This window comes from Triturus cristatus, chromosome 2_1 (assembly GCF_964204655.1).
Source record: "Triturus cristatus chromosome 2_1, aTriCri1.1, whole genome shotgun sequence".
In the NCBI taxonomy this organism is placed as follows: domain Eukaryota; kingdom Metazoa; phylum Chordata; class Amphibia; order Caudata; family Salamandridae; genus Triturus; species Triturus cristatus.
The window spans coordinates 980,303,918-980,331,011 of record NC_140581.1 but is presented as its reverse complement, the minus strand read 5'-3'; the positions used below and the strand labels follow the sequence as shown (position 1 = coordinate 980,331,011).

The 27,094-nt window shown below is 44.9% G+C and overlaps 1 protein-coding gene across 2 annotated transcripts in view; it reads left to right on the top strand.

Moving 5' to 3' along the window:
- RIC1 (RIC1 partner of RAB6A GEF complex) overlaps positions 1-27,094 on the top strand; it is a 730,678-nt gene that overhangs the window by 452,831 nt on the left and 250,753 nt on the right. For both annotated transcript variants that reach the window (XM_085634197.1, XM_085634186.1), the window contains exons 9-10: positions 6,710-6,854; positions 18,179-18,227. In XM_085634197.1, coding sequence (XP_085490323.1) covers positions 6,710-6,854; positions 18,179-18,227 — 194 coding nt within the window. The remainder of the gene's footprint in view (positions 1-6,709; positions 6,855-18,178; positions 18,228-27,094) is intronic.

Sequence of the window (27,094 nt, the reverse complement as noted above, 5' to 3'; positions counted from 1 at the left end):
TGGGATCATCTTCACGACAAAGTGTTGTGATAACACCAATTATAGACCCTTAAAACATAATATTAAAGAAACAAAATCCTTATACGGAACTCAAAATTGGACATAAAAACAAGACAGTCACCAGTGGTCCGACAGTGTGAATCAACCACTCACAATACTGAATGACACCATTATCGTGCATGCATACCTCACTAAAAACACCACAAATGACTCAGAAAAACCACTAAAAATATCATGAAAAGTGCCCACTGCTCGGCATATAGATTAGTTTGCACAACCATCTCGCTGAGAAACCCATCATCCACAAATAGATTGAAAAGAAATATAAAAGTGTAATTGTTTCTGTCCAAAGAACAACAAACTATTTCAGTAAAAGGCTTAAGAACAGGTTAGACTCCATCCAGAGTAACCCACCTTAACTGATCCTTTGCACTTACTCCACCAGGCACAAGTCTGACAGACTGTGTATGGGCTTGATGTTCCCGTACCACTTGAGATGGCAGTTCCTGCTCAACAGAAACATAGTTCGGCTCCACAACAATAGAAGTTTCATTGCCAGATCATCTGAGGATTCCTCTATGACAGAGAAATCCCTGCCACATCTAACCTCAGATTCCTTTTCTGGATCATGATCTGGCTCCAGTTTTGAACAGCATTCTATAATCTGTTCCAGTGCTGCAGCCGCAGATATCCTAGGTGAAACCATATCTGTAAATAAAAAAAAACTGAAAAGGAGAACAAGAAATGCGCAGAGGAAAAGGTTCAGAATAAAACAAACTGAAAAACTGCCGAAGTGAAGCATAAATGTTGTTTAAGGCATTTAGCTGCTGCTGCCACTTTCAGATCATCCTCAGTTGTATATGCATGCATACAGCACTGAACATGCATATGCACAAACACCATAATGCGGCCACCATTTTTTTCTTTTTTTAAAATTTACCTTTACTAGATGCTGGAAGACAATCTGCGGTGAATGGAAAAAAAAATTGAAGGTGTGCAAAAGCACATTTGGAAAAGTGAGCGCCCCAGAGGCAAATTGTAGCTGCCAAGCCCTACAAAAAAAATTGAAAACTAGTGAGAGAAATCGAGGAGCAGTAGGTGGGGGACAAGGGGGTAGCAACGGAGATTGAGTGGGCAAAGGAGCAGTGGCAGAGACTGAGGTAGGGTGAGGAGAAAAAAATATAAAGCACAAAAAATAGCTTAAAGGGATGGGGAAGCAAAGAATGAACTGAGGAAGAGGAACAAGGAGAGAGGCTTTTTGAGGGTGAAAGCAGTACACATGGGAGAAATTTATATAAGACATGCACTTCACATAAAGTAGTCCCCTGAATATGAGCAGTGGAGGGTCCAAGTTATCCAATAAGAAGGACACTAAAGAAGCTGTGCTTAAGGGAGGGATAAATACAAGAAGAGCAAGGAAAACAATCAAACATGAAGCAGGAAAATTATATTGACAAGAAAGCCTACCAAAGGTAAGCAACGGGTTGGCCCAAAGCCCACTGTAAGTATTAGCGCCAACCAAGCTAGTTCTTCCCCAGCAGACTGCTAAAAGCTGTCAGTAGGCGACATCTGAAATAGGCCCCAGACTTGATGGTGCAGATAGCTTGGGTACTAATACTGCATAGTGCTGCAATCCACCCCATTATCCACCCAGCAAGGGTGCCGCTCAGATTATTTTCCTTCTGAGTTCGGCAGTATGAGCATCACCGGCATGGCATTAGTGGTTCCAGTTTACATTTGCTGTCAACTAGCTCTGGGCGCTGTGGCCTCAATTTGATGTAGGAGTCTGGTTTGAGCAGCGGTTAAAACTCACTGCCGGATGGACAGATTTGTTCTGCAGGTTCGATGGGGAGAGGTGGTTGCCACTCTCAGCCATGCATGGAGCCAGAGCCTGCAGTGACCCAGAGACCACCAACGCTCAAGGTGCAGAGTCTGTTCTAACCTTTTAGATGGAGTATTTTATTGTATTGTGTTGTAATTGCATTTATATAGCGCTTACTACCCCCAACGAGGCATCGAAGTGCTTTTTCGGCATAAAGGATTAGTGGTGAATTAGTATAGTGAAATATGAAAGTAATTTGAGCGGTGGATAGGTTAGTCTGTTATTTGGATTGAGAAGGATAGCGGAGGGATAGAAGAGGGAAAAAGGTTTGCATTTGTATAGCACTTGCTACCTCTGATGAGGAGTTGAAGAGCTTTTCGGTGAGTAGCACGCTACTCCAGAACCCAAACAGGATTAGTGGGAATTAGTATAGGGAACTATGCAATTAATTTGAGTGGTGGACATGTTAGTCTGTTATTTGGATGGAAAAGGAATAGTGGAGGGATAGATAAGGGAATGGTCTAGAATTTTCTTTTGGGGGGGTGGGGGTGGAGTTTATAGCCTAGATATGAGTATGCAGTCCTTGTTTTACTGTAAAAACAAAAACAAGTTCCAATTCGAGGTACTCTTTTGGGGTGGCAGTGAAGGCGATTATTTTAACAAACGGGACTGTCCCAAACTGAATACACATAATCACAGTATTTTTAAAGAAAACCCGCCGCTGTCGACCATCTCAGTGATGCACGTTACTCTCCTCAAGAATATGAAGAGCGGAATCACCCCCACCTCTCTTTGGTATTTAAAACTGGGTCTTGCAAGATGTACAGCGACATTGGCCTCTAGAGTATTTATTACCCCGCTGAGCTGTCTTACATGTTACTAATGTAATTAAGAAGTGGAAAGAAAGTCTATTTAAGGTCAGGCAAAAGTATTTCCTTATCCACCCAAAATAAGTAAACATAAAGATTAGTGTGGGCTCTAGGGAAGTTGGCGGGGCAGTTCCTACTGCAGTCATCTGCTTTTGAGCTGTCCTTTCCATCTGCCATCCTCCTGGAATTGCAGAGGTGCTTAAATGATGTATCTCTGAGTGAATCCGATTACATGAAGAATACATTGTATGAAGAAATGAAAAATATGCTCGGAAATTAGATCGTTGTTTTTTTTTTTATTTTCAGCGCTGCGTTGCTTTAAGGAGGGGAGGTCTTGTTCGTACGTAACGTGACTCAAATGTCAAGAAAGTCATCTTTTTCCTCCCTTTCCCCAAGCTGCATGTTTGCCAAATTTGGGAACTCTGATATAGGCGGACATAAATAAGTATGAAAGTACTTTTAAAAAAGGAAAACTCCTGTTCATCCTAGGATAATTGCGTCATCCTAGGATATTTCCACCAGTATCTAGATGCCTTGCACAGTACCAGGCGTGCAACGCCCAAAGGGCTTCAATCCCCGCCTCCCCCCCCCCCCCCCCCCCCCCCCCCTTCCTTGTCGTGTGTCTCAGCCCGGCCTGCAGCAGCTCGAGCTGCTGTGGGCTCGGCTGGGCAGTGTCTGGAGTCTTATCTCTGGCACCAGAGTTTTTCACAGGTCTTTAAAGACCCATTTGCATATTTACATACCTTTGTAAACTGGTTACAGAGGCTTATTAGGTCATGCGCTGCTCTAGGAGATTGGTCAGCTCTTTTCAATTATTCGTGCTTGTGCTGGCATCCACCTTACGGGAGCGAGTAGCGGTGTGCGCGCTAATTGAAAACAGATGGCCCGCACGCCGCTGCTCGCTCCCGCATGGTGGATGCCAGCACAAGCACGAGTGCTTGAAAACAGCTGTTTGTATTTGCCTGGTATCCCTTCTCAACTACCTGTTTACTTTGCTTTCAATCGCGGCACTCGTGCTTTGGCTGTAAACATCTCAAGCTAAAGCACGGTGCCACGGTTGCTTCAAAAGTAAAGAAATAGATTTTGTTTTCTCTATTTCTTTACTTTTGAAGCAATCGTGGCACCGCGCTTTAGCTTGAGATGTTTACAGCCAAAACATGCGTGCCGCGATTGCATTCAAATGTTTGTTTTTCTTGCCATGAATCCTTCAAGCCGCGTATCTTCCTGCTCCGTACCATTTTGCTGTGTCACACTCGCGTGCACATTTCCCTTCGAACAGAGTGCCCCCGCATCCAGTCCTGCCCTCCGCACACTTCTGCCCTTGTGTAGAACGCTGATGGCTGCACACCTTTCACTTGTGGGAAATCTTACCACCAACACAGCGTCTCTACACTTGCAACAAAGGTTAATGTCTGCACACGGCTCCACTTGTGCAAATGTTAATTTCCGCCCACCTCGCTGCTTGCCTCAAATTGTACTGTCTGCGCTCGTTTCCACTTTCGTAGAATCATTCTCTGTTCCCATTTTGCCACTCTTGTGGAATCTCGCTCTCCGCGCGCCTTTCCTTTGCGGAGATTCCTACTTCCCACTGTGGATATTCCCGCTGTCTACACCTTTCGTCATACAGCGATCCTATCCGCACACCTTTCATCTGAAGAGTTTCCTCCTGTGCACACCTTTCCTCTCCCGGAGATTCCTGCTGTCCACGCAAGAAACGCACCACACCCTTCCGCTTAAGGAGTGCCTGTCGTTCTGGATGGGAGGAAAGAAGTAAAGTAGCCACAAAACAGCTTCCTGGGCACACACACAGCCGCACCAGAGTACTTCACAGGTCTTTCAAAGACCATTTACTTTCTAATGCGCAGGAAATGTTATAAGACAACGAGGGATACAAGGTGTGAGAGTCACATACCATCCATACTAGTTGACATATGTCAAGAGTGCAAACACAAAATCAATATTTTACACAACACAATGCTTGTGGTTGCGTATAATAAGACTTTGCTAAACACTTAAAAGGTCACAAAGGCGAGACCTATTGGCTATGCCAGTGCTTGTTTTTTTTCTGGTTCCAGTACCCCCTGGCCCCGCACTCTGCCTATTGCTTACATTTGTATTTTGTATTTACTGCCGTAGTGTGAGAATGCATTGCATGAAAAGGAATATAAACTAGGGTTGCCAAAAGAAAAATGCCAGCCATGTGGTGTTTAAAGAGCCTGCAAAGACCTCATCTTGATACAATAGGGTTATAAATAAAAAAGTATGCATTCATTTGTAATGTGACTTTTCTGTCTTTGTTCCTTTTAATTATCAGTCATGGATCATGCAGTCAGCCCTGGAAAAGAAAAGTGCTTTCTATTTTATTTGTTTACTTTTGTACTGTCTGGAACATCAAAATAATGAGCTGAAAACCCTAATTATAAGACTGGAAGTTTGTTGCAGGATCAGCACATTATTTATTTCCTCCACCCTTGATCCCTGTTTAATGCCATAATAGCAATTGTTTAACGTATATCTGAAACCCTAGGCCGCCGTCAATAACATGCTGAGTTACTTAAAGTGTATGAGGATGCACCCTGCATTCAGACAACTCACTCCTCATTCCCGTCCTTCAATTTCACGCTCACCCTGCACTCACACTGATCACCATGCACTCACTCTGATCACCATGTACTCACACAATTCACCCACTCACCTTTCACTTACAGTGATCACCATGCACACACAGTGCACTTGTGCTGTTCACCCTGTACCTCACCCTGCAGTCACACAAGCACACTACTCACCCTGCACTCATGTGACATTTCACTCACCTGTCCCCCTCACTGCTCAATCTGCAATCTCACTTAAACAAGCCCTTCAATAACCATGCATTAATTTGTCTCACTCTGCACTTACATCCGCAGCCAGAATCATATGGTCACCTCACTTACCCTGCAGTCACTCCTCTTACCATACTCTCACACTGTTGCATCACTCACCGTGCACTCACATGGGCACTCCTGCCACCCTCACAGCGCAGAGGATTAATGCGCCTGCTACAAAGAAGGTGTACCATGCAGATCACTGAAACGAGTGTGAGTAAACTATGAGTAGCGCTACAAAAAAATTAATGTTTGTCAGGTTCTATAGAGAGATGAGGTGCATTTTTGGTGACTGGTAGTGAGGGAATTCACGGAGAAGGAGGAAATGGGAGAGGGGCGCCAAAAAATACTGTTTGACAGTGTGCGACCAGTGCTAGCGCCAGCCCTGGCTGGGAATGTTAAGCCACCCTCCCCACCCCCGAAGTTCGTGTCTAGTTGTTCCCCTGCACAGTCAAAGTAAGCGCAGTGAAAACGCAGTATTGGCATTTAAGTCTGGGTGTTGGTAAAGTATGGAATCTCTTTGTGAGCCCCAGGCCCTGTCTATCAGGAAGGATACGAGTATCGCTATAAACCCCAAACAGCCTTGCAGGAAGATGCAAAGAAAGCGGTCTGCAGGGGGGACTGAAAAGGAATTTTATTCGCACTTCTTCCAGAAGCTTCTATTGTTAAAGTGTAGAACTCTTGACGTCTACTCTGGGAGCTATAAAAGACAAAATGAATCGTTTCGACGTTAGATGGACAAGTCGACTGTAAAAACTGGGAAGGCTTATGGAAGAAAGATAGGTAAAATTCCGTTCCAGGCAAACCGTTTTCTTGGCATCTATTGTGTAAACCACTGAATCTTAACCTTACTAAATCATGTACCCTGAACTTGAGGGTGGGCTTGAATGGAGTGGGCCGCCCTCGAGAGCACTCCACAGCTTTAGAAGCCGAGTACACAGCATCCCCAGGCTGCAAGCGGTGCCTGGTGTGTGCGTTTAAATGCCACAGGGGGTGTGGTTAGTGATGTTTGTGCCCACGTGTAAAGATCAGCATGTTAATGTAAAACAAGTAGACTAACAATGTGCTTTTTTCGTGAACATTGTTGAATGAAGATGGCCACGTTTCCTTTGGATAAAGTAATTTATTTATCAGGTTGTTTCTCCTTTTTATAGATATTTGGAACAAAACTGGAGCTGTAAAACTGATCCGATGGTCGCCTGATTGTAGTGTTGTGATGGTGACGTGGGAATGTGGTGGCCTTTCCTTATGGAGTGTTTTTGGGGCACATCTTCTGTGTACTCTGGGTGGAGACTTTGCGTGAGTACATTTAAGTTGGAATTGTACTTTAAAATAAGACTCCTTTATTAAATGTTTTCATGTAATTGATTTTTGTTCCATCAATTTTGAGATTGTTCTGTGAAATGGTTACGTTCTTGCCTCTTGTAAATTCTGTTCGGAACACCAAAACCTTAACTGCAAATTAAGGCAAATCATAGGAGCGGAGTGACGTTACTAAAGTGTTTTATGCCTGATGTTCTATGTATGCTGAGATATATATATATATATATATATATATATATATATATATCAATACGATTAAATGGAAGATCTGATGCAACACCTACCAGACTAGTACAATAAAAGAACTAAGATCATATTCCTAGAAGGGTAATCATTGAGGGACAAACACCTGTTTAAAATCACAGGTCTAAAGACGGTGACAAAAGATGATACAGAGCATGGGAAGGATTTCCAACAATAGTAAGCTTTGGCGCCGAAGAAGAGGTATTTAATGATCGATATCAACCAGAAGCCCCCCGACATTGAGTGGAAAAAGTAAGCAGCTCGAGTCCAAAATGGAGGCTTTGCCTTGACAAATATATGATATTAAAGCTAGAAGTCATTGCAGAACATGTGAATCCAGAAAAGGTTCATGCTGCAAAACAAAATGGTTTACTTACTTGTAGGCGTATTGTAGGCGTATTTTCACAGCTTGAAGAATTTTGTGGATTCACATGCAACCCTCCCTCCTCCCCAGAATGAGAGACACTTGCCACAGGAGAAAGGAGATGAACTTAAGCCAAATGAAGAAGCCACATCAGACAACAAATAAAGAATTAAAATATGACGACCGTGCACAGGGGCTTCTGGGGCGTCTGATGTCAACACACACGCACACACTCACACTCACACTCACACTCACACTCTCACACACACACACACTCTCTCACACACACACTCTCACACACACACACTCTCACACACACACTCTCACACACACACTCTCACACACACACACACTCTCTCACACACACACTCACACACAAACTCTCACACACACACACTCTCACACACTCTCACACACACACACACTCTCACACACACTCTCACACACTCTCACACACACTCTCACACACACACACACACTCACTCACACATTCACACATTCACATTTACACGTACACACATTTACACGTACACACATTTACACGTACACACATTTACACGTACACACATTTACACGTATACACATACACACTCTGTCACATTCACGTGAGAAGCTTGCATGTCACTCGCTGGTACTTATAGAGGGAGGAAGATGTTCATGGTGCGATGCCTGTTAACTAAATGTATACGTCTCTTAAGAGTATCATTTTGCTTGATATTTGTTTTATGTGGGTTACAGGTCGTTAGTTTGGGTTGTACCTTTTAATAATTTCCCCCCCATTATCCAAATAGGGCTTACTTTCCTTTGCCATTAAAAGACGTTGCATTAAGGAACTTTGGTCTGATCTACTGTTTTTGCTGTTGCCCCGTAGAATGTTTTTTGCATTATGAGCCATCTTAGTAGAAATTGTTATTTTAAGGTCAGAAGTGAGATAGATACCAGATGGCATAAAAAGCCAAAGTGTCAGTATTGAGTACCTTAACTACACTACAGGAAATATAGGGGACAAGCAGCCTGAGACATCTTAATTTCCAATTGAGCACTCCTCAAAACCATCTTTTGTCAAGCTCCCAGTTTTCGAATAAACACGTTTATTGCCCATGATATACCATTTCTGACTGCAATGTCTTGCTTGCTCAGCTTTAAACTGGGAGTTCTCTGTTCATGGCATCATAAGTCAATATAACATTGCGACCAAGGATTACTTTGATATATGACATCTGTGAAAGAGAAACGGGCGTTTTTCTCCTAGAATGTCAGTTCTTGGCACCAATTTTGTTAAAGATCCTGATAAACTCCTCAATCGCTTCTGTTTTTAGGTCACACCTAAACAGTTCTTGTGCTATCAGGATGATCTGCTGTATGTAGTTTGTGGGGTTGTACTCCACCCATCGTTTGTCTTTTGTGCATTTGCTTGTCTTTTAAAATTCCTTGCTCAGGTGTTGGTAATTCTTCTTCCCCGTCCCTCCTTTTTGCAATGCATTCAATCCTCTGGAGCATTGCCTTGTGACTTGTTGGCTTCTGCTTTTACTATTTTATTTTTGCCAAGGAACTTTTATTTTTATTTTGAATAGCCGCTCTTCACATATCCGAACGCTCGCTCCCTCTCCTTGGGCTGCAGCTGCCTCCTGTTCAGCTTTTTCCTGTATTTTATTGCCATCAGAGCTGCCGCTTGTTTCAAAGCGTAAAAATTCTTTAAGCTATTTTGGAGGCTGCTCACCTTTTATTCAATCAGCAAGGCACTTGTTTGTCGGCCACCATACTGGGTAACAAATTTTACTTTTATTTACATGGTGCACACTTATTTTGGTTCCTTCCCAGGCACGCCTAACATTGTTGTCACCGTAGGGCGGAGGGTCACTTAGCGGCCTCTCTAGAAGAGCCAGTGCGGCTGGCGATGGAGTATTACTGCTGCACGTATTCCCTCGCTTCGTGGCTGTTGTGCTTGTTTCCTTAATAATAACATGCTTTCATTTGTTTAGCTCTATTAAAAAAATTATTTATTCTATTATGCTGCTTAAATTTTCCTCAATGATAACATGTTTTAATATGTTTAGCCGTTTTGTGAAATTGTATGTAGTTGTGCAAGCACGATTTTATATTTAAAATTGCAGCATATTGGAACAACTTTATACAAATCACTTCGTAACTAAAGGATTCTGTTCTCACAGACTGCTGCGAATTTAAAGGAGAAAACAACCTTTTGAGTTGTGCACTCACTTTCACATATGTTAATCTGGGGCACTTTATCGTGTTTAGGGCCTATTCACTCTGTAGTCGTCTGAATCGGTTATCGCGCAAGATAATATCTTTGAGGTTAAAGAGCCCGCCAGCCTGGCTGCTACGTTTTTGCAACAGTGTTTTGTTTCAGTCGTCTCACTAAGAGGAGGTAACTCTGTGCGCTGTTGTGTAAAGATGAAGGAAACTTGATATTTGTGTATGTTTTAAAAAAAACATACACTTTTGTTTTGTTTTCTGCGTTTATTTTGCATTTTCACAGTGCCACAACCAACAAATCCATGCTGCATATATACTCTACACACAACATATTTTAACATCTCATTAAACATGGCACACAATTCAACTACACACACTTCCACTACACATCCATGCTACATAATTACAAACCAGTAAAATAACCTCCACATAGTTCAACTCCGCTCCATGCCAAATGCTTCGACTTCACATATCACTATGCTGCATTATTACACTACACTCCAGTGATTACACTCTACACAACATATTTAAACTCCAAATAATTCCACTACACATAACTACACTCCAACCTACATTTCATCCCACATATTTACATTCCACATATCTCCACTAAATTCGAGAAAACATACCTACACTACACAACATTAATTCAACTTCGCTACAAGCCACATAATTCAACACCTTACAATACTATTCCACATCATGCCACATAATACCACTCTAAACCATCCCACATATTTCCATAAACACCACACAATTCAGTACCACACAATTCTACACGATATAATTAAACTACATATACCACTCAATGCCACATAATTACACTGCACATATAACATAGAAACACCCCACATAAATACACTCTGTAACATACCAGCAAACCAAACAACTGCAATACATACCATAACACATAATTCCAATAAGCATAATTTCACTCAGTGCCACACAGTTAAACTCCACACCTTTCTGATACACACCACATAATTCAACACCAAACTTCATATTTAAACTGCACAACATAATTCCACAACACACCACATACCTCCAATACACAACTCTGATTTCAACAAAATACCTAAATAATTAACACACCACATAATTCACATCCACAATATGCCACTACACAATACAATTCCACATAATTAACTCCATAACACAATATCATGTGACATAATCCTACTACAATTAATATCATTAAGTTACTTACACCACACCTCACCACAGCACATTATTCTCAACGGTCTCATGTTGGTTCACTTCAGGTCTTCAAACACAGTTTTTTTCCCGTGCCTTTTTCAAATTTCTGTCTCTCAAGCACACGCTCTCCTCCTCTTCTTAGTTTGTCTTCAACGTACACAGGCGGTGCACCCTCTTTGTACATCTGAGGTCTGCTCTCCCCTTCTTTCTATGTTTCTCACTCACTCTTTCTGCTCCTCTGTCTGGAGTTCATTCACCACTTCGTGCACAAACTACCTATTACTCTCTATCTTCCTTTGTGTCTATTCTATGCAGCTCTCACCCCTATGTATTCACCATGCCACATAATTCCGCTACACAAATACTGTACACACCGTACAATCACACACCACACAATTCCACACCACACAGTTCAACAACTAACAATTGCAATTCAACACACATAATTCCACTCCATACCACATACATACACTTCACTCTAAATAAAAAGACATGGGTAAAATAAATTATCATTTACAACACCAATAGCTCTAACTCTCGCAAATGCAGGACCGATTGCATTGCATATTCTTGTTTTCTTTTGTGAACACTACTGCACACGTTGCTGTCACTCATCATTTTTAGGTCTCACCTACTGCTTCAGCTGTTTTTGAAAGACCTGTTGTCCACCATACCAATACCAATATTTAAATATTGGTGTTGTCTACAACAGTCTTTCAGCAGCAGCTGAAGCTGTCTGTAGGTGAAGCTTTGGGTTTGCCTATTGCTTATCATGTGCTGGCTTTCTTCTCACTGGCTTACGTGGAGCATAGCTTCCTTGCAATCCTTTTGATTGGGTAACTTGTCTCCTTCCCTAGCTTACATTAGCAGAACTAGTTTTTCTTTTGCTTTTTACACTCCTTAGGAGTGCATGTGTTTTCTTGCTCTCTGCCTCTCTCCGTGTGTTTGGCTTTCCATCTGATATCCCCACACCACTCAGCTCATAAGTTGATTTCCCCCACCTCCTCACCATCTGGCTTTTTCATTAACAAACCCCCTCCCTTTGTTATTCACCCACCCATCCCTGCTCTCTTCCACTGCTCATGGATGTTAACTTCATCCCCTTGGCCAATGTTTTGCTCCTGCCACCACTCATCATCATTTTTTAAAACATTTTAACATTTTTTTTCTTCCTTTTTTTAAAAAACAAACCCACTATTTCAAGAGAGCCCAGCAGCTGCTCATTACTGAAAAGGCATTTTGTGCACATATTCTTTATTTTTTTAATTAGATACTCCCTGGTGGGCGTCTGCCATTTAGGGATAGTAAATTAAAATTAATCTGCTTGTGTTTTTGAAGAGGTGAATCGTCAACAGATTGGGAAGATTAGTCACAGGTTGCAACAAGAAGTATTGGCAAAGCCAATAGCTCTCTTATAGGAGAGCTATTGGCTTTGCCAGTGTCTATACAGCAGCTTGGCGTGGTGAAGAGTGCCATAGCGAAGCATTGTGTGGAGTGGAATGGCGTATAGTGGTGTGGAGTGCCATAGAGTGGCATTGTGTGGAGTGGAGTGGAGTGGCGTGGAGTGGCGCATTGGTTGGAGTGGAGTGGCAGAGGGTGGAGTGGCATAAAGTAAAGTGGCATAGATTTGAGTGGCAAAGAGTGAAGTGGAGTGGCGTACAGAGGAGTAGATTGCAATGGAGTGGCGTAGAGTGCAATGAAGTGGCGCATGCAGTGGAGTGGCGTAGAGTGCAATGGAGTGAAGTAAAGGCGTGGGATAGTGTGGTGTGGCATAGAGTAGAGTCGAGTGTTATGTCGATTTGTATAGTGCACTATTCACCCGAGAGGGTATCCAGGCGCTTCGGCAAGCTGTGTGGTCCCAAGGTGCTTATATAAAGAGCCAGGTCTTCAGCTTCTTGCAGAACTCAAGAAGTGAGGAAGATGCTCCGATGTGTTGAGGGAGGTCGATTCATGTATTGGATGCGTTGTAGGAGATTGAGCGTCCACCAGTTTTGCTTTAGCGGATGCGGGGAGTGTGTTTGAGTGAGGTAGGTGTCTGGTGGGTTGATAGTGTATGCAGCTGTTGAGGTATTCTTGTTTTTTGTTGTGTGGGGCTTTTTATGTGTGCATGAGAAGTTTGAGTTGACTACACTTTTGAATGAGGAGCCAGTGAAGCTTCCTCAGGTGAGGTGTGATGTGGCTGCAGCATGGAAGGTTGAGTATGAGTCTTACGGCTGTGTTCTGGGTGGTTTTCAGGCTGTGTAAGAGTGGTTTGTAGTTTCTAGCATAGAGAGCGTAGTCCAGCTTGCTGGTGATGATTGCTTGCATGACGGTCCGTCTGATGTTATGAATAGGTGACGTTACAACGCATGCCATTACATCGCATGCTATTGCAACGCAAAACTTTACCCTGACTTTCTGTTGGGGGAGCGCTGGAAGTTGGAATAGATTAATTTTGTATTCCAACTCCAGTGTGTGCAACAGTAGGGAAGGTGTTGGAGTTAAATACAACACCTTGGTCCCACTGCTGCATTGCAACGGCATGCAATGTAATTGCATGCATTGTAACGGTTGCGTATAAAAGGCTGTGTCCTGGTGTTATAAGACAACCATTTGAAGATCTTTTGCAGCATGCGTAGGATGTGGAAGCAGGAGGTCACACTGCGTTGAATTGAGCAGTCATGTTGAGCTTGTCATATAGGATGATGCCTAGATTTCTTGTGTGGTCTGTGGGTGTTGTTCCTAGCTCCGACACTCATAAGGGAAAATTCTTGCTGCTGAAGACCAGTACTTCCGTCTTGTTGGAGTTAAGCTTTGCGCAGTTGGTGCGCATCCAGTCTGCTGCGATGGTCACGCAGTTGTTGAAGTTGGTTCTGCTGGTGTTTGTCTTGTTAGTCAGGGAGAGGATCAGTCGGGTGTCATAAAGGTAGGAAATGACCACGATGTCTTGTGATTGGATGATGTTGGCGAGTGGTGTCATTTAAATGTTGAAAAAGTGGTGCTGAAGGACGATCCCTGTGGCACACCGCATATCAGTTACTTGATCTCCGATGTGAAGGGTGGCAGCCTGACCCTATGGGTTCTTCCCATCAGGAAGGAAGAGTGGTGTGAACTAGAGTGTAGAGTGGGATGCAATAGAGTAGAGTGGGGTGCGAAGAGTAAAGTGGCATATAGTAAGTGATGTTGAGTGGCGTAGAGTGGAATGGCATAGTGTAGAGTGGCATAGATTAGAGTGCAGTAGAGAAGCATTGTGTGGAGAGGAGTGGCATATAGTGGAATGGCATACTTTGGCATTGAGTGGAGTGGCGGAGAATGCCATAGAGTGGCATTGTATGGAGTGGCATATAGTAAAGTGGCATTAGAGTGGAATGGAGTGGCAGAGTCAAGTGGCGTAGAGTGTGGTGGTGTGAAGTGGTATAGAGGGGAGTGGTTCAGCGCGGAATGTTGTAGAGTAGTAGAGTTGTGGGTTTATGTAACTAAAGAGTCAATAGAGACAGCATATAGGGTGAAGGCAACAACAATAAAACATTGTATGCCTGATTTAAAAGTCGGAAAGTACATTGTACATCAAGAAATAATACCTTAACGCCTGTAAAATAAAAGAGTAGTGTATTGCAAATAGGCGAGGAAGAACATGATCTTGGTCCATGCTCAAGGAGGTGCTAACACAAGAAAGGAAAGGAGTCCTTTAGAAACCTAAGCAATCGAAAGATTGCAAATGAGTGTCAATGACAACAATTAACGTTATTCTGTGGCGGGTTGCAAGCCCACTGCATTTCAAAGAATACGACTCTCAAAACAGCACATGTGCTGTTTAGGCAAGACCTAAAAATGGGTTTTAGAAGTCTTATTACTACCCCCAGGGGGACAAGTAGTTAGGTTTCTTCTGGAACAGATGACGCTAATAATGAATAGAAAGGAACAGCTAGAGCAGCCATGCAAGGGGTCAGAAGTTATGAATGATCCAGTCCTGTTGGATTTGTCCTCAAAATATTTTTTTCCTTCAAGGCTTTCAGGGGGGTATATAATGAGAAATATTTTCTGTTAAAGATTTTGTGTTTGAATTTTATAGCATAGAATGCTAGCAATCTGCTATTTCTTCAAATGTTGTGGTGAATTCTGTACTGTAGTCAAAAGGAAACGTTCTCGATGTCCAAATAACTTTTTAACCCCTTCGATGCTGCGCAGATTCCGCCGCTGTGCTGGCGGAATCTTGCGCGGGTGTGGTCATGACGGAATGGTTCCGTCATGAGCACAGCTCAACCGTGGGTCATGACGGAACCATTCCGTCATGAGCACCGAAGGGGTTAAAGCAGTCTTTAGCTGTGCACAGTCTCTTACTGAAGTGAGTTTTGGAGATGCTAAATAGTTTTTCTCTATCCATACAATGAACATGCAGTCAATTAATTAAAAGATTCATTAAAATGTGATGCAGGGAACCGTTCAGATTGAGTCCCTGTCAGTGAAAGGTGATGGTGTAATACACAAATTGGATATTAAAAGGATGCATGGAAAAATACAATGTCCCTACGGCAGAGGGTTGCCATGCCCCGTCAGGCTGTGCTCTTCTGGTTTACTCTTGACACACATGCATTTAGCTCTTACCCTTGGTTGCCCAATACTCTTGCCCTTTGTCACTCGCTGGTTATTTTTAGGTGGAGCCTAGAGCCGGCGTGCGTGCTCTGCGAGACATGCTGTTTTCTGTCCGTGACTTTTGAACACACCCACCACACTCTCACCACTTTTCATTGGTTGCTTGCTCTCCCTTTACTAATTCCATAGTTTTCGTTGGTGAATAGTGCACATTTGTCCCGCCTTGTAGGTGATTTGTTTCCGCCCTGGCAACGGCCCCTGTTAAATGAATCATTTCAGTATGGACCATATGTTTTCTTTAACTGCACTACTTTTTTTCCCATCCTCTCCTCACTGTTGGCTGGCACACGGGCCTGCTAGTTTTAATGACTGTCATTCAAGATGCTTCACACTATCTCCAATAGACACTCTTTCTTCGCCTTCTGTGGTGCAGCTGCCTAACACTCTTCCACGTAAAGGTACTCCCCTCTGAGTCTAACCGTCAGAGATGGTTATATCTACGGTTAGGTGTTTTTATAAAACGATGGTGGAATGTCCCTATATGAAGTGACGGATAAAGCACCGTTCAAGAATGGTGAAGGAGAAAACTCATTTTCTTTTATATTCCTTCACACACAATAATGGTGTCATGCTTCATCATCGGGACACCACGACCCCTATAAGTCGTGGTGGGCTCAACCAATATTCCAGGGAGCACTTAAACCATATATATGGCCGGGGGGATAAATATTACAAATCCACTGCCAGATCCCAGTATCCCTTTATTCTTGGATCTGGCTGGGATATTAAAAAGAGAACAATGTTTTTTTTTTTTTGGAGTGTTATGGACCTACGACCCTAAGGCCAACATGTTTCAGTCCAGACAGGTGCCCAGAAATTGGTGCGGGACTTTCTTCAGGGCTAGGTCCCCCCCTGGGAAACAAGTGAAAAGGGAATTACCCTACACTATTTACTGCCAAACAACCACAGAGAAAAAGGTATAACACAACAAGCTGATTTGTGGACACTTTAGTTAAACGTAGGCAATTGTACCATGTATTAGTGGGCCAATTGCAAAGTGAGCCGTAGCGCATATTGAAATTAAATCAAATATTGTGCAAGTCCAAACAGATGTAGCCTGGATCTACAGATAGTTTTTAGAGCTTTTATAATTTCTATCTACCTTAATATTTTAATACATATATTTCCGTGTGCAATTGAATAATGCATAAGTAAAGTGCTGGGTAAGCCAAATCAATGAATACACTTGTATTCAATATTGGCTTCATGGTATTCTAGCCAGAGCAGATATATATATATATATAACCAAGAACATTCGCATTTCAAGATGGCCGCAACATTTAACGCATCCATGAATGTATTGTGCCATGAAGTTTCTATTTTATTTCTGTGTGGGCTGGCTTCTTCTGCCGGGTGGTTTGGTCATGTTACTCACCAGGCAGTAAGGGCCCCGCCATCTGCCTCTTATGCCTGGGGAGTCTCTTGTTGTGTATGCAGCCAGAGCAGGCGGCCCGCAGGGGGCACTCCTAAAAGCCTAATGTTGTTTTGATACTGACGGCCCACCAGAATGTACAACTGGGGGGGCATGGTAACTACACTGGACGGTGTGGTGTAACTGCATGGGGCAGAATTGTTTTAGATGGTGTATTACATGTATGGAAGCGGTAATTGCTAACAAGTGCTCTTTATTGGGCAAGAGCCGTGTACTGTTTTTAACTACAAAGTAGGACAGGGTAACCAAGAGTCATGTATCTGGCGGGAATGTTAGCTGTACTGTCGGGCAGTATTGCTTTGTATTGCCTCGTCATGGGTAGTAATGACTATATAAATACAATTACTGTACAATGTTTGTGACATACCTGATGGCTAGGACTACTGCAGTGTGCCGATGTATGACGTTCGCATGTTTTAAGTTAAACATTTTTTTGGAAGCAGTTGAATAAGATTACTGGTGCAATTTCACCAACCACGTATTCTCTTTGATTTTTGGCATTTGAAGGTCTGTGTTCAAAATAAAAGTAGCAAAACGACAGGTCCTATAATGCAGTTGAAAACGCAACTGCATGCATTATTCACAGAGTACATGTTGACACATTTGAAGTTATCCTATTTCATTGTGTATACACTTTAGTTGTCTTTGGAAAAATGAAACAAACTATTTGATTTGGGTTGGCTTTCCTGGACTTAGTCTCCTCTACTACTAGTGTTGGATGTGGAAGGAGAGGGTTTATCGTTAAGACTTTCTTAAACACCCTTTTGGCTGGCTTACTGTTCCTTGCCAGCCAGTGGTTGTAGGCAAATGTATGTGTATTACATTTTCAAAATAAAATAAACCTTGATGGACAAAATGTATTTTCTATTTTTATATCGACTGTTTGAACTCTGCAGTTAATATTACATTAAATAACATTCTTCTTCAGGAAAACATATTTCCTACTAATCCCCTCCCAGTCTTTTAGCTAAACCTGCACTTTAACTAGCACACTATTGCTAGAAAATTACTCCCTTTAGGAATTTTAATATCTGTACCACATTCCCGTGATCAATTTTCTTTTCATTGTACTGAAGTTGTTCAATTTATCCTCATGTTTTAAAATATCCACCATGTTTTGGGGCAATCTCTAAATTAGCACTTTTGAGATAAAAAACAGTATGCTTAATCATGATATTTGTATATTCATGCTTTAACAATTGTTTTCAATTTTAGTTATCGTTCAGATGGCACCAAAAAAGAACCTTTAAAGATGAGCTCTATGGTATGTATATTATTCCAGCATAGACACATTCCCATTCTATTGACGTTTGTATGTTATTTAAATGATTTATCAGTTCTGAAATGCTAACTCTATTAAGTTTTTTCATCAATGTTGGTAGACGACATAACACGGAAACAGGAAGCTCATACCTGAGTGTTACATATCTAATAGTTGCTCATGAGTCAAGATTCAAGGTTGCAGTATAGTATCCAGCACAAAAGGACTGAGAAAACGACCTTAATATAGAACCGGATAGCTGAGCCTCCTCATAAGATTGGTATCAGAGGAAGGAGTCCAGTTGATGGCCAGTGACAGAAATCAGATCAGAAATAAGGATAATAATGACATGTGCTACCACAGCACAGAGAAATTCTGGATACAATACTAAACATCTAGATGGCACAGCTATGTCAGAGCTGGGAATCCGTTTTGGAAATTTGCACACTTAAAAATAGTTCTCTGCTGTTATGTTCATTAAAGCAGGTTTATTATAAGCTTTCATTTTTATGGAACAGGTACACAAGGTGCGGCCCGCAGACCCATCCTGGGAATAAATGCATAGTAACATTTTTGTTGCAGGATTTGCAAATTCTGAAGTGAAGTCACAAATCTGGGAGCCTTCTTGAGTTTGCAGGACCATAGGTAGGGTCCATGGTTCATTTATCCATCATAGGATTCGCCAATCCTTAAAATAAATGTCATAAAAAATATTCAGTGCATGACCATAAGGGGCAGCCTGGCTGCAGTCTGGTCCCTGCTGCCATCCCCACTGTCTTCTGCTAAAGGGGTTTGTCCACCTGTGGTGTGATGTGACCCTGCAGCCAACATCTGCTGCAAGATGTAGTGAGGGCTTAGCCGGCTGTGACCAAACACTACTGCACTTGGCACAAGTCCTTGTGAAGATGGGAGCTGGCCTCCTGCGGAGTGTTCTGTCTTGGGCCTGACCAAAGACCAAATCTTGCTGCCCACCACTGCTATCCGTGACCAAAGGCCATGGACAGTGGGGTGTAACTGCCCCCTGAGGGTTAGGCAAAGGGGCTGGCACAGGACAGTCCCTGTGACCAACCACCACTGTGCACAGCCAGAGGCCATGCACAGCCGGGACCGGCTGCTGTTGGCAGCAGGGAACTATTGCATTTTGGCAATTATATACAACATAACATAGAGATTCACTTAAAAAATAACCGCAGTGAAATGCAATTATGAATTAAGACCAAAATAACACTTGTATTCACAAGTTATGGTGTGGACCACAATCCGTAACTTGCACCACAACCATGCAAACTGTAACTTGCACACCAAATGCAATGGGAATACTCATACTCTTTGCAATGTAAGAAAGGAAATAAATAATATTTCAGTATAATCACACAGCTTTTACTACCTGTAAGGTACACCATTTGTGCCATAGGATAAACAGTCAGGAGGGCCATCATGTGCAATCATTTTTGTGGATTTGAGGTTGATATCAGTGAATCATTTCCATCTTTCTTTTGGTAGAGGCCCATTATTTTGTTGAGGTAAACAAGATGCTATTCGGAGCTCCACTACTTTATGACGGAAATGTACTTTATATGTGAGTTTAAAGCAAATCAAAGTTACTATAAGCGGTAATTTTAATGGAGCATATGGGTGAGCAAGATCTCCTGTAACTCTTGTTTCCTCATCTCCGAGTTCCATCTAGCAGTCACTTAGACATATTTTGAAAAGACATTACAACACCATGGGCCACCCACATCACTTTCATTCACCCTTTTAATATTCAGTACACTTCGCACGTAATATTTGTTGAATGTTCATTTAATGGAACCTAGTTGTAACGTAAAGAGTTCTGTTGAACAGTATATGTTTCCACATTTTTTAAATGTAGAAATACCTTCTGCTGGATTATCAAAGGGGTTAGCTTAGCAAGCGTTACATTTTATGATAACATGCTAACATTTTAAGCCAGTAATGTATTTTGACCATCTGAAAGCTAAAAATAGTTCCCAGGCCCTTGGGTTATCAAATTGTAATATGGCAATGGGTAGAGAACACATTAAACAATTGATTCATGGTCATAGTTTAAATATTCTTCCAATTTTGCTGTACAGTATTGAGTGTATTCTAATTTCACACGGTGAATCCTGAAATCTAGGGGAGGTAAATTAGGTTTTATAATCATTGTTTGGTGTTCGAAAGTCACTATTTGTACATCCCTACAATTGGAACTGGATTTAAAAGGAATTACATAGAAAGATTTCAGTGCTGTATCTACATGAATATATTACTTTTAACGTGGCAGAGAGGATCCTCTGAATGGAAATTAAAATGAGTTAACATAAAGAAATTCATGGTTTACGCACTTTGGAAGAATTTTGACATTACCATTTCATTTGTAATACTCTGTCTTTGTCAGGTTGTTACAGTAATTTTAAACGTTTTTAAAAAGTATAATTGTGTTACTGTATGTGTTATTGAGGTTTTGTTGATCTGTTAAGTAGGCTCTAGATAAAACGTTTAAGAACAATTTGGAATAAGTTGGATTTGTCCTGCACTAGTGTTGTAATCCTGCACATAAACCAAAAGTAAAGGACTCCAGTAGTTTCAGTTTTAAGATATGCTTTATTGCAAGTGGTAACAAGGAACCCACAGTACAGGTATAGCCTGGATGAAGTCCCACCGGCAACTACTCTCAAACTATAAACAAACATTCATTAAATAATCTTTATTCGGCTAATTGTTAGCCATAAAAGCACCAACTACATGAACATATAAAAACATATATTATTTCAAAACAAAAATAGTCATACAATTAATGAAATCATATCCTGAATTAAAAAGCTCTATACATCTTCAATGAAATCCATATAATTAAGATAATATAATCAAATTAAAAATCCATATCTCTGCCTGCTAACCATGGCACAACGGATAATACAAAACCAATTACCCTTTTGTGGGAATGCCACTAAAAAATCAATGTTATTATAAAAGCAGGCAGGTGAGATAAATACGATATTCAGTATTTAAAGAAAATTCCATGCCAGATATCTGCTTAATGAGGCCCTAATAGGTTCCGGACTTCAGCTTTCCAAAATCGAGCGCACAGCTTCTCATCCGCCTTGGTAAAAAAGTATCTCTAACCATGAGTTTATAGTGTACATCTATGATCCCCTGGTTCGAATACAACTGTGGATAGCCTAGTAAATTTAGAGTACCTTTCACATAATATAACAATGGGATACCTATCGCATGATCGAGCAGTAGGCAATCCAGCAAAATCTATCTTGAGAAGTTTGCTTTTGAGTTGCTCCAAATCCTTATCCATAGCACCAGGGGATCTATGTTAATGGGGGGCTTGGCTAGCCTGCCAAAATGGAGGACGCAAACCTTTAAGCCCCGGTCATAATTCCCCCAAAACTCCGATAAATGTATCCTACTCGGGCACCATCTAAGTGAATGCTGATCGGGACCGGACATCGGAAGTCCTGCGGCACCCGACGAGCCCACTACTGACCTATTCAGTACATTGAAACCACGTATCCATGAGCGGCGAACGGGCAGACTGTCCACTGCGAGGTCGCGCGTGGACGCCTGGTGTTAGAAGATGGCTGCCTGCACCTGAGAGCCTGCGCCTGGAGCTGTGGGGACCCTCTGGCCGGACCTGACGCCGTGTGGGGGAGACACCGCCGCAGCCGGGAGGCCTGGACCTCGGCCGCGCCAAAAACCCTCCCGGAGTTGTGCGGCTCTGCCTACTGTGGGGCCAAGGGCGGGCACCTGATGCTGGAAGATGGCCGCCCACGTTTGAATACTTGCGCCTGGTGCTGAGAGGGACCTCCACCCGCACCCGACGCTGCGTGGCAGAACCTCCGCTGCAGGCGGTGGCCCTGGGATTCAGCTGCGACACTCCCTATGTGCCCTGGTTTGTTGTGCGGCCACGCGTGGGAGTCTGGGGCTGGATGGCTACCCGTGCCTAAGTGTCCGTGCCTAAGTGTCCGTGCCTGGAGCTGTAAGAGGCCTTCGCTCGGGCCTTGCGCCGCACAGTGAGACCACCACCGCCAGTCGGAGGTCTGGAATCGAGCTGCACCACCCCCTGGAGTCACGGCTGCTGCGGCGTGGTGGGAGACGATCCACCCCCCACGAGGTATGTTGGCCTGTGCAGGGCGGCAGCAATGGTAGCGGAGGAGAGGGGTGGAACGCGGCACTAATGCTACGCAATGCCGGCCACTGGGAACATAGCGGCGCCCAAGCAACTCTCCTGACTGCAGCCCCCTGTCTCCTGAAAAACTGATTACGGCGGTGTTGATATCTGGAGGCCCGTGGGCTGGGGCCACGTGGGGTCGACAATCAGTAAGAGGGGGGCTGCCTACGCCAACAGGAGCGGCAGGCACGAGACTGGAAATATTGCAGGCTGTACAGCATAACGGTCACTATACACATATTGGGGCGCCCCGCTGAGCCTTGGTGACACAGGCCCCGGTGTATTGTGGCTCCTGGAGTGACCTTGCTGTGACGGAAGGTGTGTGGCTACAGGGCGACGGACTTGCGGGGACCCCTGTAGGGCGGGGCTGGACCTGGGCCATCGTGCAGGCAGCGGCGATTTAGGGTGGTGGCCGGAGCGGGCCCAAGTTGAAGGGACACACCATACATCGTCAAAACGGCCTAACAGCACTGTAGGAGACGCCGCACTGTGTCCTCGCGAGCACCGTACCTAAGCTGGTGTCGGAAGGCAACCGCGACACGCGTGGTGACCCAAAAAAAACCCTCATTGGCGCCTGGAAACCAAGCCCACACTGACCCACTGGAAGGCATATGGTGGTGGGACTGTGTGGACACCAATGCTGCAGCCCCCCACTCTCTTGCGCTTCGAACATTGCTGCTTGCATGGGTAACACCCACACGGGTCACCACCCTTGGAGAGCCTAGTTTCGATGGTGCCGTCACGCAACTGTGCCGACCCTCCCGCTGCCACACTGACATTGCTGGGCTCAACTGAGCTGCCTTCGCTGGGAGACGCAGCGCACTACCCTATCAGCAACCAACCGCAGCAGAGACAGTCCTGCGCGTAGACACGTGTGTCCCTGCACGAGAAGGGCGGTGGGGCTCCCACGAACAGCTCCTGCCTGCTCACATCCTCTGGCCCACCCACAGGACAGTGAAACTCCCTGAGGGGGATACCACCGACAGCGCAACTCCACTCTGACAACTAGCCACGAATGCCCACGGCGCAGCAGCTTGGCATGGGCAGGATGAGAGCCAAACTGCAGCAGGGACCCCTGCGCACAGGCAGCTCGAACCCTCTTAACCTGTGCACGGGAGGGGCGACGGAACCAGCGTCAGCGGCTCTTGCAGCCAAGATGGTCTCCGTGCTTGCTGCGGTGGAAAGTATCGGCGCTGCACTGGAACACACCAGGACCTCCCTAAGGTCACCTTGGACTTCACCTTACTCCACACAGACCACCGACAACTGTCCGACAAAGTCGCTGTGCACAGCCAAACGCTGCAGGAGCTTCAACCTGTAACGCAAACTCACACAGCTGCGCTGCAAGACCTGGTAGACTGCGTTCATGCCCTGGAGGACAGAGCGGAAGATGCAAAGGGACGCTCCCGCCGCAACAATATCCATGTGGTGGGCCCTGCCAGAAGGCGAGGAGGGACAAAACCCGGAGCAATTCATGGAGCGCTGGCTGCGAGACCTCCTACCCCAGGAAACATTGTCAATGCAGTTTGCGGCCGAGAGAGCCCACCGCGTGCTGGCACAGAAGCCCAAATCAGGCGCCAGACCACGACCGTTCATTTTCAAATAGCTCAACTACAGGGACAGGGACACAATACTCCGTGAAACACACAAGTTGGGCAGCCTCAAGTTGAGCGGCAGTCAAGTTATGCTCTTCCGTGACTACACCGCCCTGGTACAGAAGCACAGAAACTACTATATAGCGGTGAAGCGCCAGCTCAGGACTCTAGAAGTACCATATTCGTTGCTGTTCCCCGCCCGACTGCGAGTAGTCACGAAAGAAGGGACCCGCTTCTTTGACTCGCCCGAAGACGCATGGGACTGGCTGGAGGAGTCAGGGTTGTGGACGGGCGCGAGGCCCTCAGGCTCAGATGGCGTCAACTCAGTGGGCAGGAGAACCAGACATGGACGGCAGCCGGGATCTCGAAGGAACGAAAAACAAGGGGACAGCAGTGCCGAGTCCAGAGACGATATGGAGGGAAAGACAGGAAGGCCTGGAAGCAGTTACAAGCATTGGCTCTCCACATCCCACAACGCGACTGAATTCCTATACGGGAGAAGCGTTGGTGTCCAGTGGCTCCTCGTCGCCGTCAACCAACATCTCTGAAGATCTCAGACTGCCAGTGATAACCCCACAGACTGCGGATGGCATAATATGAATTGCCGATATGGACTCCGATGTAGACTGTTCACGCAAGTAGAACACTATATGTTGATGTTTGTGCGCTTGATTGTTGCTAGGTGGGAGGATGGGTCCGCTGGGCTACACACCATTCCCCCCCTCCCCCCCCCCACCACTCTGCAGGTTTAATATCACTATGCCCTCCCCTGGCCACAGCCTACATACTCTCAGTAGACTCATGCACTCTTGATTCGGCATACAGGCCTGCCCCGACTGGTCCAGCAAGACACCTCAGGCGATTATATAGATGGCGCGCCTAGCATACTAGCACTCGGGGGATGTCCATAGTCCCCTGGCGCTCCTTAATGTGGACTACAAAATATTTGCTAAGGTGTTGGTGGAGCGTCTGGCGCCGGTGGCCCCCGAACTGGTCCACAAAGACCAAAACGGATTTGTGCCCAAGCGTAGTACATCGCTAAATCTGCTGAGGTTTTTTAGGGTGGCATCGGATAGTGCGAGGGAGTGGCCCAGGGCGGGATGTCTTTTGCTGGACCTCGAGAAAGCTTTCGACTGTCTGGAATGGAGCTACCTCGCAGCAGTACTGATGCAATACGAGCTGGGGTGGGACTTTCTCCAGATGGTCAACCTATTATATAATGATCCCACAGTCTGAGTACGGTTGGGACCGTACATCTCTGACGCCATATCCATATACAGGGGCACCATGCAGGGGTGTCCACTTTCGCCCCTCCTGTTCGTTCTTTCAAGTGAGCCCCTGGCAGCGGCTCTGCGAACGATGCTCGGGGATGGCATACCCCTAGGGGATGCGACACACCAGGTGTCATTGTACACGGACGACCTTCTCGTCTTCGTGAGGGATGTCGGTAATATCCCAACTCACCTGGAGCGCATATTGCGCGACTTCGCCGCTCTCTTAGGACTTCGGGTAAAGGCCAATAAATTCTGTCTTAACGCATTTCGGGGGGACACTCAAGATCCGGGATATCTTCTGGATGGTACAAAAGTGCAGTGGAAAGCTGATACTTTCCGCTATCTATGAATCCAGATATGTCGTCACCCAACAGACCTTTTTGACGGTAATTTGGGACACGCCGTGACAGCCATAAAGTCACAATTGCACTTCTGGAAAATGCTCCAGCTGACAGTCTCTGGCGGGTAGCCCTTTCCAAGATGGTGATCGTTCCCTGTCTCCTGTACTACTTTACTAACCTCCTGTTGTATGTCCTGGCGGTCTTTTTCACCACACTCACTAAACTACTCAGGGACTTCCTTTGGGGCAATGCACGACACAGAATAGCATTAGCGAAGCTTTACTTGCCCATGGATCAGGGTGGCCTCGCTGCACCTTGTTTCGAACACTACTACTTGGCTGCACAGTTGCAGTGGGTAGCCAGCTGGCTCGCAGATAGAAGCCAGGAAGACACTGCAACCACAATCTCTCCCCTCTCTCTGGATTATATTACCAGACTTTTTCACCCGGCCTCTCAGGCCCCAACACCGGGCCCGCTCCTTTTGGCAGTGGCTTATAAGTGCTACCGATGCTGCCTGTACCTCACTAGAGCACTAGTCCCCTACGCACCGGCCATACCACTAGGGGGTTCCCCCAGCGGGTCTGGGGTGCTTACTCCACTCGAACTCATGGCATTGGCATGAAGCTGACACAGACCCTGGGAGACCTATACCGGGACGTCACACTCTTCCCCTATGATTCTCTGGTTGAGGAAGTGGGGCTCCCACCGGGGCAATTCCTATGACACCGCGCACTGATCACGACACTGGCCGCCAGCTGGGGAGACCTGAAGGAGGAGCCGACCCATCACCAACCTTTACCTTTACGTAATGGGATGGGGCAGACACTTGATCCGATGGTTCATGCATGCACGCAGCGATAGGCTCACTACGCCATAACTGGGAGGCGGACCTGGAGCGGCAGCTGGGGGACAGGGAATGGGAAAAGATTCTTAAGGGCCCAACACGTATTCCCAGAAATATGAGATTCCGACAAATACAACTATTTATAGTCCACAGAGCATACCTTACACCTGAGAAGATCAATAGGTATTTTCATCGCACAGATGTGGCGTGTCCTCGCTGTGCGGAGTTGGGGGTTGGGCTGGTGCACATGCTATGGAGCGGTCACAAACTACATGCTTACTGACAGGCTGTTGGTGAGGCGCTACACACATTCCCGGGCCGCAGTATACCATTTGAGTGACCTGTTTACCTACTACACCACTATCGCAGGACCCCGGCCACAAAAGTCTCCTCTTGTTTCCTGGACCTGGGATTGGTGGTGGATAAGCGGCTTCTCACTAAGAGATGGAAGGCACAAGACCCGCCGCACATGCAGTCACGGCGGTATTCACTCCTAGCATGGGCCAAAGCAGAGGGAATTGCCATCCTTCGGGAGGCAACGCTTGGGCTACGAAAGACACCCATAGCAGCGCAATGGGAGGGATTGTTCCAGGCCTTAATGCGAATTGCGGGAGCAGCCCCAAGTGGTGA